This window comes from Malaya genurostris, chromosome 3 (assembly GCF_030247185.1).
Source record: "Malaya genurostris strain Urasoe2022 chromosome 3, Malgen_1.1, whole genome shotgun sequence".
NCBI classification, from domain to species: domain Eukaryota; kingdom Metazoa; phylum Arthropoda; class Insecta; order Diptera; family Culicidae; genus Malaya; species Malaya genurostris.
In genome coordinates, this window is record NC_080572.1 from 60,939,189 (window position 1) to 60,955,987 (window position 16,799).

The 16,799-nt window shown below is 36.1% G+C and overlaps 1 protein-coding gene across 3 annotated transcripts; it reads left to right on the forward strand.

The window, feature by feature from the left end:
- The first annotated feature begins 7,309 nt into the window (after window positions 1-7,309).
- LOC131437691 (uncharacterized) lies at window positions 7,310-10,702 on the forward strand. 3 transcript variants are annotated; one of them, XM_058607196.1, is made up of 4 exons: window positions 7,310-7,734; window positions 7,786-8,739; window positions 8,813-9,052; window positions 9,112-10,702. In XM_058607196.1, exons 1-4 carry the CDS (start codon window positions 7,705-7,707, stop codon window positions 9,460-9,462), a joined length of 1,575 nt encoding a protein of 524 aa, XP_058463179.1. In that variant the 5' UTR covers window positions 7,310-7,704; the 3' UTR covers window positions 9,463-10,702. The 3 variants fall into 3 exon arrangements, with proteins under 3 accessions (XP_058463179.1, XP_058463180.1, XP_058463181.1); XM_058607197.1 differs by having other exon boundaries at window positions 9,116-10,702; XM_058607198.1 differs by lacking the exon at window positions 9,112-10,702 and having other exon boundaries at window positions 8,904-8,999.
- Window positions 10,703-16,799: the final 6,097 nt, after the last annotated feature.

Here is a 16,799-nt window from a genome sequence, read left to right on the forward strand (position 1 = left end):
CCTACAGCATTGCTTGGTAAATCGAGCCGGGCGTGCGGATGTGTGTGTAAATAACATATGGATTATTTTATCATTTTATCATTACGTCAATACTCAAGCCCTGAACTCAACTTGGAGAGGCTTTTCAAAAAAAAATATTTTGGCTTTTCAAAAAAAAATTTGTTTTAAGTCTGATATTATACCCGTCCACATTTTTTAAAAATCTGAAAAAAAAAATACAGAGTAATGTACTCATTAATGTCTTATTTTTTATGCAAAATCTAGAGTGGTATAAAAATTGTAAGTGCGAATAAAAAAAATCGAAAATTTTAAACATTTTTTCTCTCATGATATACATTTTGGAAAATTCTAAAAAAAAATCAGTAAAATTTCCCATAACTCCTAAAATTTTCCTGATTTTCCTTCCTCAATTTGTTTGCTAAAGAGGTTTTTGAAAAATTTAAATAAAATGAAAATCAGAAGAACCACCCTAACTTCCCAAATGTGGCAGTTAAAGGGTTAAAATTTTGGGAAAATCATCTCCAATACAAACCCTTTCAAACAGTTTATATCAATTTTATTTCTGTTTGAGGCTGCAAACCCGGCTACACCCTTTGTTTTATTCCAAATTTAATCTGGCCATATTTTGTCGCAAACAAGCCTTAACCCTTAATTCTCAATGCTGTATAGTGAAAAAAAAAATATCACTTTACTTACTTGATCAAAGTATTAAATCATTCAGTAAAAACCATTCAAGCGAAGAGGTTGTGTTTCGATTGTACTGGCTCGTGAGTTAACGGCTGCTACCGAGACAATTCTAAGCTTCAGGTAGTTAAACTGCCCATAGCAAACGCAATATTCGGGGCGTTTCCCGACTGGAAAGCTAGCAACGAAGGCCATCCCGTTCATACGCACAGAGGTGTAGAAACACAGAGGTGCGAGAGCATAGAAGTGACGAGTCACAGAGGTGCCATCGCATAAAGGTGCGAAGACGAAGGGGTGCAAAGGCACAAAGGTGCTAAAGCAACCCAGTGCTGATCTACCAGGTACCAGAATTTGTACGCTGCGTAGGATCAAAAGAGACGGCATATATCGCGAGGTGCTACACTGCAAGCATCGCATTTGATCGCCACCAAGAGCAACAGCACTGTACCTGGGGTCAGGTACAGTCAGCACAGCAAGTGCAGTGGTGTTCACAACGACGGCAGAGCAACTGAGATAGCAGTAAACGACAGAAGACTGCCAATTGGAAACAGCAGAAGACTGCCAATTGGAAATCGTTGGAAGAGCTTCACGTCGTTCTTCACGATAAAGGAACAGAGACATCAGCTACAAGGTAGATTTAATTTAATTTATTTTTTATTTCTTATATCTGAAATTTTACTAAACATAAGTTTTTATTTTGGTATTATTAATTTACAAAAAAATTTAATGTAATGGATGATCTCATGGAAGATCATCCGAATCCGATTCCGGATACTAGTAAGAATTTAAATACTCCGAGGGCTAAACATTATCCACAGGGTACCACTGGGCCATGGATAGTCTATCTTTGAAAAAAAGAAAAGATTTTAAATTTGATGCAAATTACCAAGGATTTGACATCACATTTCTCTGAAGTTAAAGAAATATGTAAAGTTAATAGAGATAAAATTCGAGTTGTTGTCAATGACTTGAAACAGGCGAACGAAATTGTAACCTGTAAATTATTTTCTGTTGAATATCGAGTTTACATTCCATCGAAGGAGGTGGAAATTGACGGTGTTGTGACTGAAGCAAGTCTGACGGCCAATGATTTACTTAAAAATGGAGTTGGTCGTTTTAAAAACTCCATGCTTGAGGGAGTTAAGATACTCGAGTGCAAGCAATTGTACTCAGCATCTATTGTCGATGGAAAAAAGTCGTATCGTCCCTCAGATTCGTTTCGTGTAACATTTGCCGGATCTGCGTTGCCTAGCCATGTCTATCGATAAAATTCGTCTTCCTGTTCGGCTTTTCGTACCGCATGTTATGAATTGCACGAACTGTAAAAAATTCGGGCATACAGCTACTTACTGTAGTAATAAGTCCAAATGTATCAAATGTCAAGGGCCTCATAAGGATAATCTTTGCGATAAAGATGTTGAAAAATGTGTTTATTGTGGGGAGAGACCTCATGATGATCTTTCAGTATGCGCACATATGCAGAAATGCTTAAAACGGTCATACATGTCTCCCCCTTGGAAACCGAAAACGGTTTTTCAAATCTTATGGAGCCAGAGGAATCTGACTCCGACGGAAATAGTGAAGATACCTCGTTTGTCACTCCTCAAGGGTCTGTTAAGAGGAGATTAACAAACCACAAAATACCTAAAAAGACACCTAAAATTACATCTTCAAAAAAAGATCCCCGTGTTAAAGCTAAAAAGCCAAATTTAAAACCAAAAACTGTGCCTCCTGGTTTGTCAAATTCACAAACCAATCCAGAAACTAGCTCAAGAAAAGACAATAATCCAGTGGGCTCCGTTTCACATTCACCAACAGGATTACTTAAGTTTTCGGAAATTGTAGAATGGATTTTCGCAGCATTCAATATTTCTGAACCTCTAAAGACTATCATAACGGCATTCCTTCCAATAGCTAGAACTTTTTTGAAACAGTTATCAACTCAATGGCCAGTTCTTTCAGGTTTTGTATCATTTGATGGATAATTTATCATCCGCCGCAAATGATTCAATCCCTGTTCTGCAGTGGAATTGTCGAAGCATCATGCCAAAACTTGATTCATTTAAAGTTTTGTTGCATAGTCAAAAATGTGATGTATTTACTTTGTGCGAAACATGGCTTACATCAAACATAGCCTTAAATTTTAATGACTTTAACATTATACGTCTCGATAGAGACTCTCCGTATGGAGGAGTGCTTTTAGGAATTAAGAAATGTTATTCCTTTTATAGATTATATATTTTTCGACTTCTAGTATAGAAGTTGTTGCTTGTCAAATAAACATTAAAGGAAAGGACATTTGCATTGCTTCAGTATATATTCCTCCAAGAGCTCAAGTTGGACAACGACAGCTTAATGAAATTGTCGAAGCCCTTCCTGCTCCACGTTTGATTTTAGGAGATTTCAATTCGCACGGAATGATGTGGGGTTCCGTTTACAATGATAGCAGATCATCCTTAATATATAATATTTGCGACAATTTTAGCATGACGGTACTAAATATGGGTAGCATGACACGGATCCCAAGACCTCCTGCACGTCCAAGTGCATTAGATTTATCTCTTTGCTCGACTTCAATTCGACTAGATTGCACCTGGAAAGTATTTCCTGATTTACACGGTAGCGATCATTTACCAATCATCATCTCAATTAGCAGTAACAAAGGCATTGCTAATTCAGTTAATATTCCATATGATTTGACAAAAAATATTGACTGGATTAAATACCAAAGTAATATTTCAAGTGCCTTAACTTCAATGGAAGAGCTCCCCCCACTTGAAGAATATGACTTCCTCGTTTGTGCGATTCTGGAGGCCGCAGAACAAGCCCAAACCAAACGATTTCTTGGTCCATCGTCTAACAGAAGGCCTCCAAACCCTTGGTGGGACAAAGAGTGCTCAGATGCTAAGCACGCGAAACAAAATGCCTTCAAGACGTTTTTAAAACGAGGAGGAGGAACTTTAGAAACCAAGTACAAGAGCATACTTCGGGCCAAGAAATGTAGCTATTGGAGACATTTTGTCGAAGGTTTGTCAAGAGAAACCTCAATGAGCACTCTTTGGAATACGGCCAGACGAATGAGGAATCGTAACGTAGGAAATGAGAGTGAGGAATACTCGAACCGATGGATATTTGATTTTGCGAGGAAAGTTTGTCCAGATTCTGTTCCTATGCATAGCATTATTAGGGAATCTTTTTCAAATAATGGTTCCATTGATAGCCCCTTTTCAATGATGGAATTTTCCATAGCACTCATGTCTTGTAACAATAACGCTCCTGGGTTGGACAGAATTAAATTCAACTTGGTGAAGAATCTGCCCGACCTCGCAAAAAGACGTTTGTTGGAATTGTTCAACAAGCTTCTTGAGCAAAATATTGTTCCACCTGACTGGAGGCAAGTGAAAGTTATCGCCATTCAAAAGCCGGGGAAACCAGCTTCCAATCACAACTCATATAGACCCATCGCGATGTTGTCCTGCATCAGAAAATTGTTCGAAAAAATTATTCTACGACGTCTCGACACTTGGGTCGAGACGAACGGGTTGTTGTCTGATACTCAGTTTGGCTTCCGTAGAAATAAAGGGACGAATGATTGCCTTGCATTACTTTCGTCTGACATCCAAATTGCCTTCGCTCAAAAGCAACAAATGGCATCTGTATTTTTAGACATTAAAGGAGCATTTGATTCAGTTTCCATTGATGTTCTTTCAGACAAGCTTCACCAACATGGACTCCCAGCGGTTATAAATAATTATTTGCACAACCTTTTGTCAGAGAAACGCATGCATTTTTCACATGGCGATTTGGTAACATTCAGAATTAGCTACATGGGTCTACCGCAAGGCTCTTGCCTCAGTCCGCTCCTCTATAATTTTTACGTGAATGACATTGACAGCTGTCTAGTATCCCCATGTACACTAAGACAATTGGCAGTTGATGGCGTAGTTTCAGTTACTGGACCCAAAGCTATTGATCTGCAAAAACCATTGCAAGATACCTTAGATAACTTGTCCGTTTGGGCTGTCCATCTGGGTATCGAATTCTCTGCGGAGAAAACAGAGGTCGTCTTTTCAAGAAAGCATGATCCCGCGCAGCTTCAGCTTCATATGATGGGAAGAATGATCCAACAGGTTTTGACTTTCAAATACCTCGGGGTGTGGTTTGATTCCAAATGCACGTGGGGAGGACACATTAGGTTTCTGATAACAAAATGCCAACAAAGAGTAAATTTTCTTCGAACAATAACCGGATCTTGGTGGGGTGCTCATCCGGAAGATCTAATAAAATTGTATCAGACAACGATACTTTCAGTGATGGAATATGGATGCGTTTGCTTTCGTTCCGCTGCAAACTCTCATATTATCAAATTAGAGCGAATTCAATATCGTTGTTTGCGAATTGCTTTAGGCTGCATGCATTCGACACATACAATGAGTCTTGAAGTTCTGGCGGGAGTTCTTCCATTGAAGGATCGTTTTTGGGAGCTTTCGTCGCGACTGCTAATAAGATGCGAGGTACTGAATCCCCTAGTTATTAATAACTTCGAAAGGCTAGTTGAGCTTCAATCTCAAACAAGATTCATGACTGTATATTTTAACCATATGTCACAGGAAATCAACCCTTCAAGATATATTCCTATCCGTGTCAGCCTCCTAAATGTCCCTGACTCAACTTTATTTTTCGACACATCCATGCAGCGCGAAGTGCGTGGAATTCCGGAACACCTACGCTCGTTGGAAATCCCAAAAATATTTACAAGTAAGTTCAGGCATATCGACTCTGAGAAAATGTTTTACACGGACGGATCGCGAATTGAAGAAGCGACAGGGTTTGGTATGTTCAACAATAATGTTTCGGTCTCCTTTAGGCTTCAAGAACCTGCATCTGTTTATATAGCAGAGTTAGCAGCAGTACATTATAGTTTGAGTATAATCGTCACAGTATCTCCAAACCATTATTTTCTTTTCACAGATAGTCTGAGTGCAATTGAAGCCATTCGCTCAAAGGCTGCTGGCAAAAATGAACCTTTTTTCTTGGGCAAAATAAAACAGTGCCTGAACGTCATATTGAATAATAATTATCAAATCACAATAGTTTGGGTCCCGGCTCATTGCTCCATTCCAGGCAATGAAAGAGCCGATATTTTAGCCAAACGTGGTGCTATTGAGGGTGAAATTTATGAGAGACCAATTGCTTTCAATGAATTCTATAGCGCGTCTCGCCAAAGAACACTTGCCAGCTGGCAAGCTTCTTGGGATAAAGATGATCTGGGTCGGTGGATGCACTCAATTATTCCTAAAATATCGACAAAGGCATGGTTCAGGGGATTGGATGTGAGTAGAGATTTCATTCGTGTGATGTCCAGACTCATGTCCAATCACTACACGTTAGATGCACATCTCCTTCGAATTGGACTTTCCGAGACTAATCATTGTGCTTGTGGCGAAGGTTACCGCGATATTGACCATGTTGTTTGGACATGCGTGGAGTATCGTGATGTCAGATCTCAACTAATAAATTCCTTGCGTACCCAAGGTAGACTATCCAATGTCCCAGTTCGCGACATTCTTGCTTGTCGTGACGTTCCTTACATGAAACTTCTTTATTATTTCATTAAGTCCATTGGAGTTCCAATTTAAATTTTATTTTATGTTAGATTGATTTCTCTTACATGAGTTCAACCAATAGCCAGCTATCTTATATTAAATAAAAGTGATGAACTGATACAAACAAACCTGAAATAGTTATAAGATCATGTACAAAATAAATGTATTTCATTTAATGTAATTTATAATAGCAACTCGCTTGATAAAAACAGTGTTTAGATTAACTAATGAATACCAACATACTAATAGGATATTCGAAATGTATTAGGTTTAAAGTACTATGTATTGTAGATGCCACGGCGAAGAAAAACTTATGTATATTGCCTATGAAATAAACGTATTTATGAAAAAAAAAAGTTTTAAATTATGAATTGAATTGAATTTTGAGAAATACCATGTAAATGAAATCAACTTCACTGGAATCTATTCCAGTTTATTTCCTGTTGTTTCAATCCGTCTAACTTTGTAAGCGGATGAAGTGGTTTTGAATAGAACTACGTGAAAATAGGGTGGAACGAACCCCTTTGCATATGTCATGACTCTTTTTATCTTTTCAAATTCTTCTAAAGCATTGTAAATTCGATTGCGGTTTCCGCTGGTCTTATAATACTGTACATAAAAAATTAAATATTGATAAAAATGAAAATTCCATTTGCGAATTCAAATGACAGCTATTTCTATCCAAACAAACAAAGGCAGTACTTTGTTACAACAATCAAGAAAACTTGGAAGCCGGGATGTTCATAGAAGAAAATTTGTATAAGCTTCATCGTGGAAAACATTTTTTAACATTAATTATAACAATATTACCTATGTTTTTTATAATTATATACTTTTAACAAGGACTATGATATCTTTTGATCTAGTCACTGCAAACAAACCCATCACACGCATGCTAAAAGTGTTGTCTCTGTGCATGGATGAATCATTTCGATTACACCGCTCTCTCGTTTGTGTGTGTGTTTTCTAAAAACATACTGTATATCAGTTCGTTAATAAATATTGTTCGCTCGCGTCTCATCACGAACAGTCGTGGCAGGCCAGTAGATACAGAGTGATCTGTATTTACTCGGTTGACCGGGTTCAATTCATCGTTCTATAGTGTGATACATTTGTTAAATTCTAAGAATATATCAGAACGGCAGTTCTAAAGTCCAAATTATTAAGATAAAGTTTAAAATAGTTGTATAAAAAGGAACTACGTACACTGTGATAATTTGATAGTATTCTCTTCGCAACCGGTGACTCATAGTACCGAATTAATACATATGGTGCAATACGTTATTTATGTACTCAACCAATTGACCCGAACTGTTTGAAGTGACTAAAAATCTTACATATTTTGGATAGTTATTGAACTAATATCTTCCAGTTAGCTCAATTTAGGATTTAATTAGGATTCAGAGAACTTACCATGGATAACATCAATGACCTTCCAGTAGAGGTAAGTTTGGCTATCTACATCATCGTGTGATTTACGAGCCTATTTTTGTAGCTGATAGAACACATTCTCAACTACCTCAATATTCAAGATATAAAGAATGCAAAAGCCGTCTGCAATCTGTGGTATGAGATTCTCCACGGCATTCGATTCCAACGCAAATGCAAGTTATCGCTAGGTAATATGTTCGACGATGATTTGGGAGAGTTGGAAAAAAACGTCATTCGGTGCTACCGGAATGTTTCAATAGTGCACTACGACGAACAAGATAACGATGGAACGGATTATGACATCGTTCAATTTAAGTATCTGTACGAACCAACTTCAGAGAACCGTCTAATACAGCTATTGTTTGGATTGGATATAGACCTGGAAAGTTTGGAATTGTCTAGTTCATTCGAAAGTTGTCGAGTGGTTCTTGAAGATCGTTTACCACAAATAGTAAATCTTAAGCAACTGGCGTTGATGTTCGAGGAATACCACAATACAGAATCAAATCCATGCACGTGGGTAATTCGGCATGATAAAATTGAAAAGCTCCGAATCAGACTTCCTTGCGCATCACTACCCCTTAAAGCAATACTGCCAAATTTAACTAGTCTTCAGCTGCAATCGAATTGTCGCGCCGCTTATCAGATAATAGAATCTTACTGTAGACAGTTGCAATATCTAAAAGTGACTTTCGTCGATGCCGAGACCGTCAACGACATGATGTCACTGAGCTTCCCGGCTCTCGAACACCTAGACGCTCAGATATTTGACCATGACGATAAAGACATGCAGCTTCGATACGCTCGAACACGTAATAAATTTGTTGATGAAGAAAAAGAAGAACAATTCGTAAAAAGTATGGTCAAATTGAAAAATCTTGAATTAGGAAGCAATCTAATGCTTTTCAGAATGGGTACGTGGCTCTCCAAATATCCCAATAAACTTGTAGAGTTATCTCTGATTGATCTACAGATAGACCAAGAGCAAATCAAAGTTGTTGAAACGATGTCGATTAAGGTATATATATATATATATATATAGTTTTGCATTGGGCTAACTAATATTCACTAACTATTTATTTGACTCACAGATACTCAAATTCGAATGTTGCAAAATTTTAACACAATCCCAGACTCTACCAACGGTAAACTTTCCTAATCTTACTCGTCTTATTCTGATAGGCAACCAATCGGATATTGTGTTTGACAAAGGACTTTCTGAGCTGAAATCGTTAAAATTATCAATTGGTTCACGAAATAATAAAGTTTTAAACAAAATATGCAACAATTTACTGAATCTGGAACATTTGGAATTAATTCTATACAGACAGGTAAAAAAAATTCGCTGTTCTGTTTTCGGGTAATAACATAAATTTTTTCACATTCAAAGTTAGTAAATACATCTTTTCGATATCTTGGCAAACTGACGAAGCTAAAGTCGATAACTTTCTACGATTGTCAACCAAAGGCAATACTTTGGAAGCACTGTTCAGTGGTACCCAGCCTCCGAAGAATAACTTTCCATGAAGGTTTTTTGAGCATTCCTACGATCCAGCATATAACCACACCTTTTCCCGGCCTCAGTGAACTATTTTTGGATTTGTGCTACATAGAAAAGCAGGATGAAGAATCCATTAACAAAAGCTTTGAAATCATATCAAATATGGAAAGCAACCAAAGAAGCCTCTACCATCAGCAATTGAGATCATTTTTCCCGCAGTGCACAATTTCAATGTGCTAGAAAATTGAACGGCCACGTCATTGCTTATTCGTTAACCGATCATCCTAGCGGGATGCAGGATTCAGTAGTGAGATAAGGTGATTTCTATCTACGACATGTAAGCTGAAAATGTTACCAGTTGGACTGAATACGTGAACGGTTGTTGAAGAGAGACGATATTCAACAAACAATCATTTCGCATGATTCAAACAGTTAAGGTCTAATGTGAAGTGTTCTAACACACTACTTTACGACAACTCTAGCAGAATCGATCACATCTGCAGAGTCAAGAAATGATTGAGTTTCATCCCTACCAAGTCCAAGTACTGCTCATACTAGACGAATCAATCGTTATATTTCGAGCATTACACTTAAGGTTTGTGAATACCAGAGTTCATATCACATGAAATGAACAAAAGCGTGATATTATTAGACTTAGATAAATAAAAAATTCTTAGCAAAAATATTGTCCGGAACTTTTACAAGCAAGGATAACAAGCTACTGCTAGATGATAGTTATAATACAATCAACTCAATGACCAATGAAAATGTTCAGGATAACACAACAAAAATAAAGAATGATTTTCTCCGATATCAGTTATCACAGCCTTTTTACTTAGTGTAAAAATCATCTTATTAGTCGAGCTGCCATATTATTTTCTGAATAGTTCGAACTACAACCAATCGACGCAAATGTCATTGGTCATTGTGGAAAATGTTGAATTTTTCTACATTGAGGACAAAGCAATTAAGAGTTTCATAAGACTAGGATTAGGGAAAATCAATTCCAAAGTGGTAGTGATTTTAATAGACAGTCTTATGATTTTCTTGTTATCTATGCATGGTTTCATCAATAATCCGTAATGTGAAAATGCCATAATTAGAAATGTATTAGTCTCACAATTTTTTTATTTCAACCAATCCAACTATCAAACTATGCTTTGCAGAGGATTTTTAGAGAACCGTCATTCATGAAGAATGTATCATAAAGGAAGGAGAACCAAGTTTTATTTTATTAAAACATAAAATTAACTCATTCTCTCTAGTCATAGAAATCACGATTCGGCAGAAGTAGGGAAGAACGTTCACATTACGCAGACATATATACATCAATGGAAAGCTGAAGTCCTTGGCTAACAACTGACTAATTGATTCGTTTAATTGAAAAAAAAAACTTTATTTTCAATTATTTAGTAAAGTGAGAAATTCTGGCCATTTCAAAAAAGGTGTATTCGCAAAAAATGGAAAAAATACAAGTAAAGACTGCAATTATTCAAAGAAAAACCTGTTTTAATTCACCTAGTGGTATATATATATATATATATATATATATATATATATATATATATATATATATATATATATATATATATATATATATATATATATATATATATATATATATATATATATATATATATATATTATGAGATGGTCGGATATAGAAATTCTTATACCCGAACCCGATTAAAAATTACCTGTACCCGTACCCGACCCGACCCGAATGAGTAGTAAAAATTTAGTATGGAAAAAATAAAGTGTTTTAGATAGCGAGCCGTATCAGGTTCTAGTTGGTAAGTAAAATATATTAACATGCTTGTTTACATTTAAACATATAAATACACTGTGAAGCATGAATAGATTTCCAATGTCTTTGGTACTTTATACTCATTTACAAATATCAACAAAAGGGAGTAATATCTACTCAAATTTTTCGAGAAGTATATTTACCCAAAATGTCGTGATACACGTTGTATTCAATTTTGGGTAGGTATGGTTTTTACGAAACAGTGGTTTTTACAACCATTGAACTTCTGTGCCACCTCCGGTGGAACCCTCAACGAGTGAACACGGTGAAAAATCACGCATTGAGATTTTCACTTGTAGTCCAGTGAAAAGAAACGAAAATTAACTGGCAATATAACCCAACTTGCTGTACCATCAATCGGTGTCATTTCAAGTGAGGTGACACCATCCAGAAGTGAAGAATAAGAAGATTTTCTGAAATAAATGTTCATGTTTTTATGATTAGAATCCTAATAATTTATATGAAAATTTTGAAAATCTCCAACCAACATTTAAAATAACAGTTTTCTGGTATCTGAATGTGATATGAATACTACACTACGGCCCTTATTACCGGTATCACTACACGGTGAAAACCAAGTGAAGTGATTGTGACCCTTATTATCGGTATCACTACACAGTGAAAATCGAGTGAAGTGAATTTAGGTCCTTAGAACGGAAGTCGCTTCAAAGACAAAAGTAATTATTTGGCTGAACTTGATGTCATTATGAACATCACGCCATCAACATTTCGTTTAAAAAAATGAGTTTTTTCCACTACAGTGATCACTTGACTATGCGTGATACTGGTAATAGGGAAAATCAAGTGAAGTGACATGTAAGTGAAGTGAATGTGAAAGTGGAAGTGAGAACAGTAATAAGGGCCTACATTTTATATATGAATCAAATATTTTTTACTGGATTGTGCATTAAACAGCTTTAAAACCTTCGTGAAAAGTAGGGTTTGGCCGTAACATCTTGTACTGTTTTCGTTTATTGATCAGATCAGCCCGAAAGCTGACCTAGAGTCGCCCAAACAACGTTTTATATGACCTGCGGTCGCTCTAGATCGGACTCCAATTGCGTAGTTTCGCTCTGAAAATTTTCTCGGGTCGCACCACGCATCCATCCAAGTTTCTTTATTTTTTCTTTTTTTCATGAGTTGTTGTTTAGGGCGCGTACCACGTGTTCGTTTTACTCGGAGTCAGAGTCGCCCGCGTCTAGGTTCAAAACCGAAAACGGTATTAAAGCTAAGGCAGTGTGTCTTATTAAATATGTTATAAAAAGGCGGTATGCAAAATATTCACATAATTTTTCACGTAACTATCATTGATCGTTTTTTTTAAATGAAGAAAAGAAATGTTTTTTTCGGGAAAAATATGCCAGTTGTCACGTCTGGTCCTAGACGCAAATGTCGAAATCCCTTGAATCAAATTGTTTATTTTTCGGAAGAACTGTTTCGCAAAAAAAATTCTCGTCAACGTGTTAACATAAGTACAAATGGTGGGGAACGGGTATAGCGTGATGGATAAGTCGATGCCTTTCACGCAGCCCACCTGGGTTCGATTCCCAACCCCGCACATAGGATCAGAAAACTTTTCTGGTCCGAAGAGGTGAATGACAACAATGTTAAAACCTCTATAATGGAAACAAAAAAAAAAAAAAAGTACAAATGGTCGGGTTATGTGAAGTACAAATGGTCGCGTACCCGAGTGAGCAGTAAATTTTTTTACCCGTACACGATTAAAAATAAAAAAAAATCGTAGCCGTCGGGTACGAGTACGGGTCGGGTTTCGGGTAAAATACCCGAGACCCGACCATTTTTAATATATATATATATATATATATATATATATATATATATATATATATATATATATATATATATATATATATATATATATATATATATATATATATATATATATATATATATATATATATATATATATATATATATATATATATATATATATATATATGCATTCCACGCAAAATCAGCCAACCAAAATTTTTTTTTCATCTAACTACTACTCGAAAATATTCGACACGTATTTTTTTTCAATATGGTACTTGGAATTTTCGAGATATGATTTTTTGTAATTTCGCGTTTTCAAAAAAGAGCTTTTTTTCAACAGCCTATACTGTAAAATCTAATAAAGATACAAAAATTCGTTCAAGACATGAAATGTGCGTCTTTTCCTTAGCTTTCAAATTAAGCGATTCCATAAAACAACCTTTAAAGTTAATATAATGAAAAAACTTAAAAATTAAAAAACAAATAAAAAAATTTCAAACTTGGGCCTAATTTTTTTCTATTTTTTGTTGAAAAAAGAAGCCTTAGGGGTTTAACTCAATCGTGGCAAAGTTTCATAGTGGAAAGATCAATACATTCGGAGCAGTGAATTTTTCAATTACGACCCGCACGCGTGGAGCGTACCGCAGCGCAATTCGCTCGGATACGGGCTTAACTTGTCGACACATGTCGTGCCACAGATCGAATCCTAACTTTGTCAGTTTATTGTTAGCAACATTTCAGGCAGAAAACGAGTAAAATTGGGACAAAGGATTTACGTGAGTAATAAAATAATGGTGACATAAAGTGTTTGCACAGTTTCAATTTTCCTATGATTTGGTTTTTCTGGTTTACAAAAACTCAATACTTCAAACGTGTCCTGGGAAGAGAAAACTTTCATTTTTAACTCCTTTTCCCCGTGCGGCTCAACATAGTGAAACCAAAGATAAACTCAAGATGGAACAGTCTATGATTTCTTATGTACTATTCAAATACGACCCCTCGATGATTTCGGTTCACCGTCAGTTGTAGTTCAATTATTATTTGAAACAAAGCATCAAGCGTCGAATCGCTACATGCGTTGTTACTATAACAATGTTTGTTTATGTAGTACCCATCCTAAGCTGCAATATCGAAGAAATCTCGGTATTTTGCTGCATATCGAGTAGATCTTGGTACTTGAAAAATCAATTAAATTATTACTAAGAATATATTCAATTAGCTATAATCTTATCTTACGATGCATTAAAGTGAATGGAAGTAACAAAATATTTTGTGTGATATGTTTACAAAGGTTTACTTCCTTCTGTAAATTCCTTGCTTATCCGGTTGTCGTGGCTTACACGTCCGCTTCAGTCAAGTATCCCAGACCCTGTCAGCTTGGAGCGAAGTCAATTTTCAGTTCAGCAACGCCATCGCACGGCATCACATTCAACATATCATGTCAATTGTATGGGTGCGCAGCCCTACTATTTTGGCGCGAACGAATTTGACATTTTTCTCCCCTACTTCTATGTATAAGATTCGATGCAAGCTCGTCTGGGGGCGACATGCTCGCAAAAAAGGATGTTGCCAATGATTTGTTCGGGAAATGTGAGAGCTGGATATCTTGTTAATATGATGTCTTTGAGTATCCTCAACCTTCTCTCGATACCAGCGAAGTCCTTCCAGTGTAGCCAGTAGCAACGATTTCAACAGAAAATGAAGTGATAACGTTACGTAACTAACACATCGTTACACCACAAACGAATTTCCAGACATGACAGTCACGATCTTTTTTTGGCACACATCTACGGTCCTCCGTGAAACTGGCACCAATGGTGCTAAATTGGTTGCACTGCTGAGATCCCATCATACATCCATAATGCAAATGTCAAACCGTGAGAACTCTTTCGATTCGGTAGCTCATTTGTATATATTGAGATTTTATGGCACACTTTGGTTGAAATGATAACAATGCAATTAATCTCGCGCTCCACCAAGCGGTGAGTGCGGTCATTTCAGAAGGTACCGGGAACGAACCACATTTTTTTTTAAATATTTATAAGCACGTACATGTCTTTATTATTTATCTTTGGTTACACCTTCCAAACTTGTATTGTTACTATGGTAATTTACCGTCATTTTCAAATGTTTATCGACGCTTCTTAACGAAGGGTCAACCAAATTACACTATTACTAAGTTCACTGGTTCACGATTACTGATCTGATATTTTTCGATGGATCGTATGGGACATTGTAATCTTGAGTTTATCTTTGTTCCTAGTCCACTCGTACAATTCATTCGCGGTCGACATTTGACAATCATTGATCATTTGTAAACTTGCGCGACTTGCCATTCTTTTGATAGTTCCTCCAGCACCGTCCAATGGCCTTTTTCCATGAACTGTCGCATGAAAATTCCACTGTGAAAAACGATGAAAATCATGCTCGTGATGAAAAATTTCGCAGTGTTTTACATTTTTGAATTGCTGAGGAGCGCCGTCAGAAAAATGGATGCACTTGCGTATATGTGGATAGTATTGTGAAAAATATTGATTGAGAGCTTCGAGAAAACATACACAGCTATTGCGTCATGTTTCTTGCAATCAGAAATAATTACTAATGTTTTATGATCGATTTTGCTGTTCATTTTATAATAGAAAACAATGGGGAAAATAGTCGCTTGGTCGTTGTTCCAGCCAGTTGTGGTGTTTTGAATAACGAAGGCGTAATTTTCCGCAAAATCGCAAATTAATAAACTTCCGGTCACTCTTCAAATTTTTTTTTCACATTTTGAAAATATGAAGTTTGTTTCCGATCAATGAAAGAATGCATGTGCAGCTCAGCCATAGCCGAAGCAGAAAAAAAGTCAACACCGGAGAGATCGGATCGGTCGGATCGGCATAATGCGGATAGCCTTCTAAGCACGTATCCGAGCGAATTGCGCTGCGGTACGCTACGCGCGTGCGGGTCGTAATTGAAAAATTCACTGCTCCGAAAGTATTGCTCTTTCCACTCTGAAACTTTGCCAAGATGGAGTTAAACCCCTAAGGTTTCTTTTTTCAACAAAAAAAGAAAAAAATTTTGGCCCAAGTTTGAATTTTTTTTATTTGTTTATTAATTTTTAACTTTTTTCATTATATTAACCTCAAAGGTTGTTTTATGGAATCGCTTATTTGAAAGCTAAGGCAAAGACGTACATTTCATGTCTTGGACGAATTTTTGTATCTTCATTAGATTTCACAGTATAGGCTGTTGAAAAAAGGCTCTTTTTTCGAAAACGCGAAATTTCAAAAAACCATATCTCGAAAATTTCACGTATTTTCGAATTCTTTACCGATATATATATATATATATATATATATATATATATATATATATATATATATATATATATATATATATATATATATATATATATATATATATATATATATATATATATATATATATATATATATATATCCCAGGTAGCAATTAAAACTTGTTAAAATTGACATGTTTCACAATAGCTACAGTACGGTTTTTTTTTTTGCTGGATATGTTAGACATCATACAAGCGAAGTGCGCTTTTCCAATCGTTAGTTCGAGAAGCCGCTAACAAAATTCAGTCCCTGGAAGAACGCGAATTAATTAACATTATATTTGAGGAATTGATTTAACTGCTACTATTTGACCTACATTACACTGCTATATTCTTGCATAACAACCGCCAAAACAAATGAACCAAAATGTATGGCTGAAACATTCTGCCCATTGAGACACAGACGACTCATTAGCATTCGAGCTGTTCGGATACCTTCGCACCTTCTGTTTTTGCATGCTATAGTTCTAGTTGGAAGATATATTAAATGTATTCATATTACCGTCCATGCCCAATCAATCGCGTTATTCAAATTCTTGGTTATGAATATTGTTGGGAGGAAATATAATAAAATAGTTTCCAATTGGCCTTTCACGTTAATGTTTTCCTGCGTGTCTAGACTAAGAAAAATTCTATGTAACAATCTAGTTA

Bases quoted from the DNA above. Each gene is read 5' to 3' on its own strand.
- LOC131437691 (XM_058607196.1), top strand. From the start codon at position 7,705: ATGGATAACATCAATGACCTTCCAGTAGAG. The intron at 8,740-8,812 runs GTATATATATAT...TTTGACTCACAG, and splicing joins TTGAAACGATGTCGATTAAG to ATACTCAAATTCGAATGTTG. The intron at 9,053-9,111 runs GTAAAAAAAATT...TCACATTCAAAG, and splicing joins AATTAATTCTATACAGACAG to TTAGTAAATACATCTTTTCG.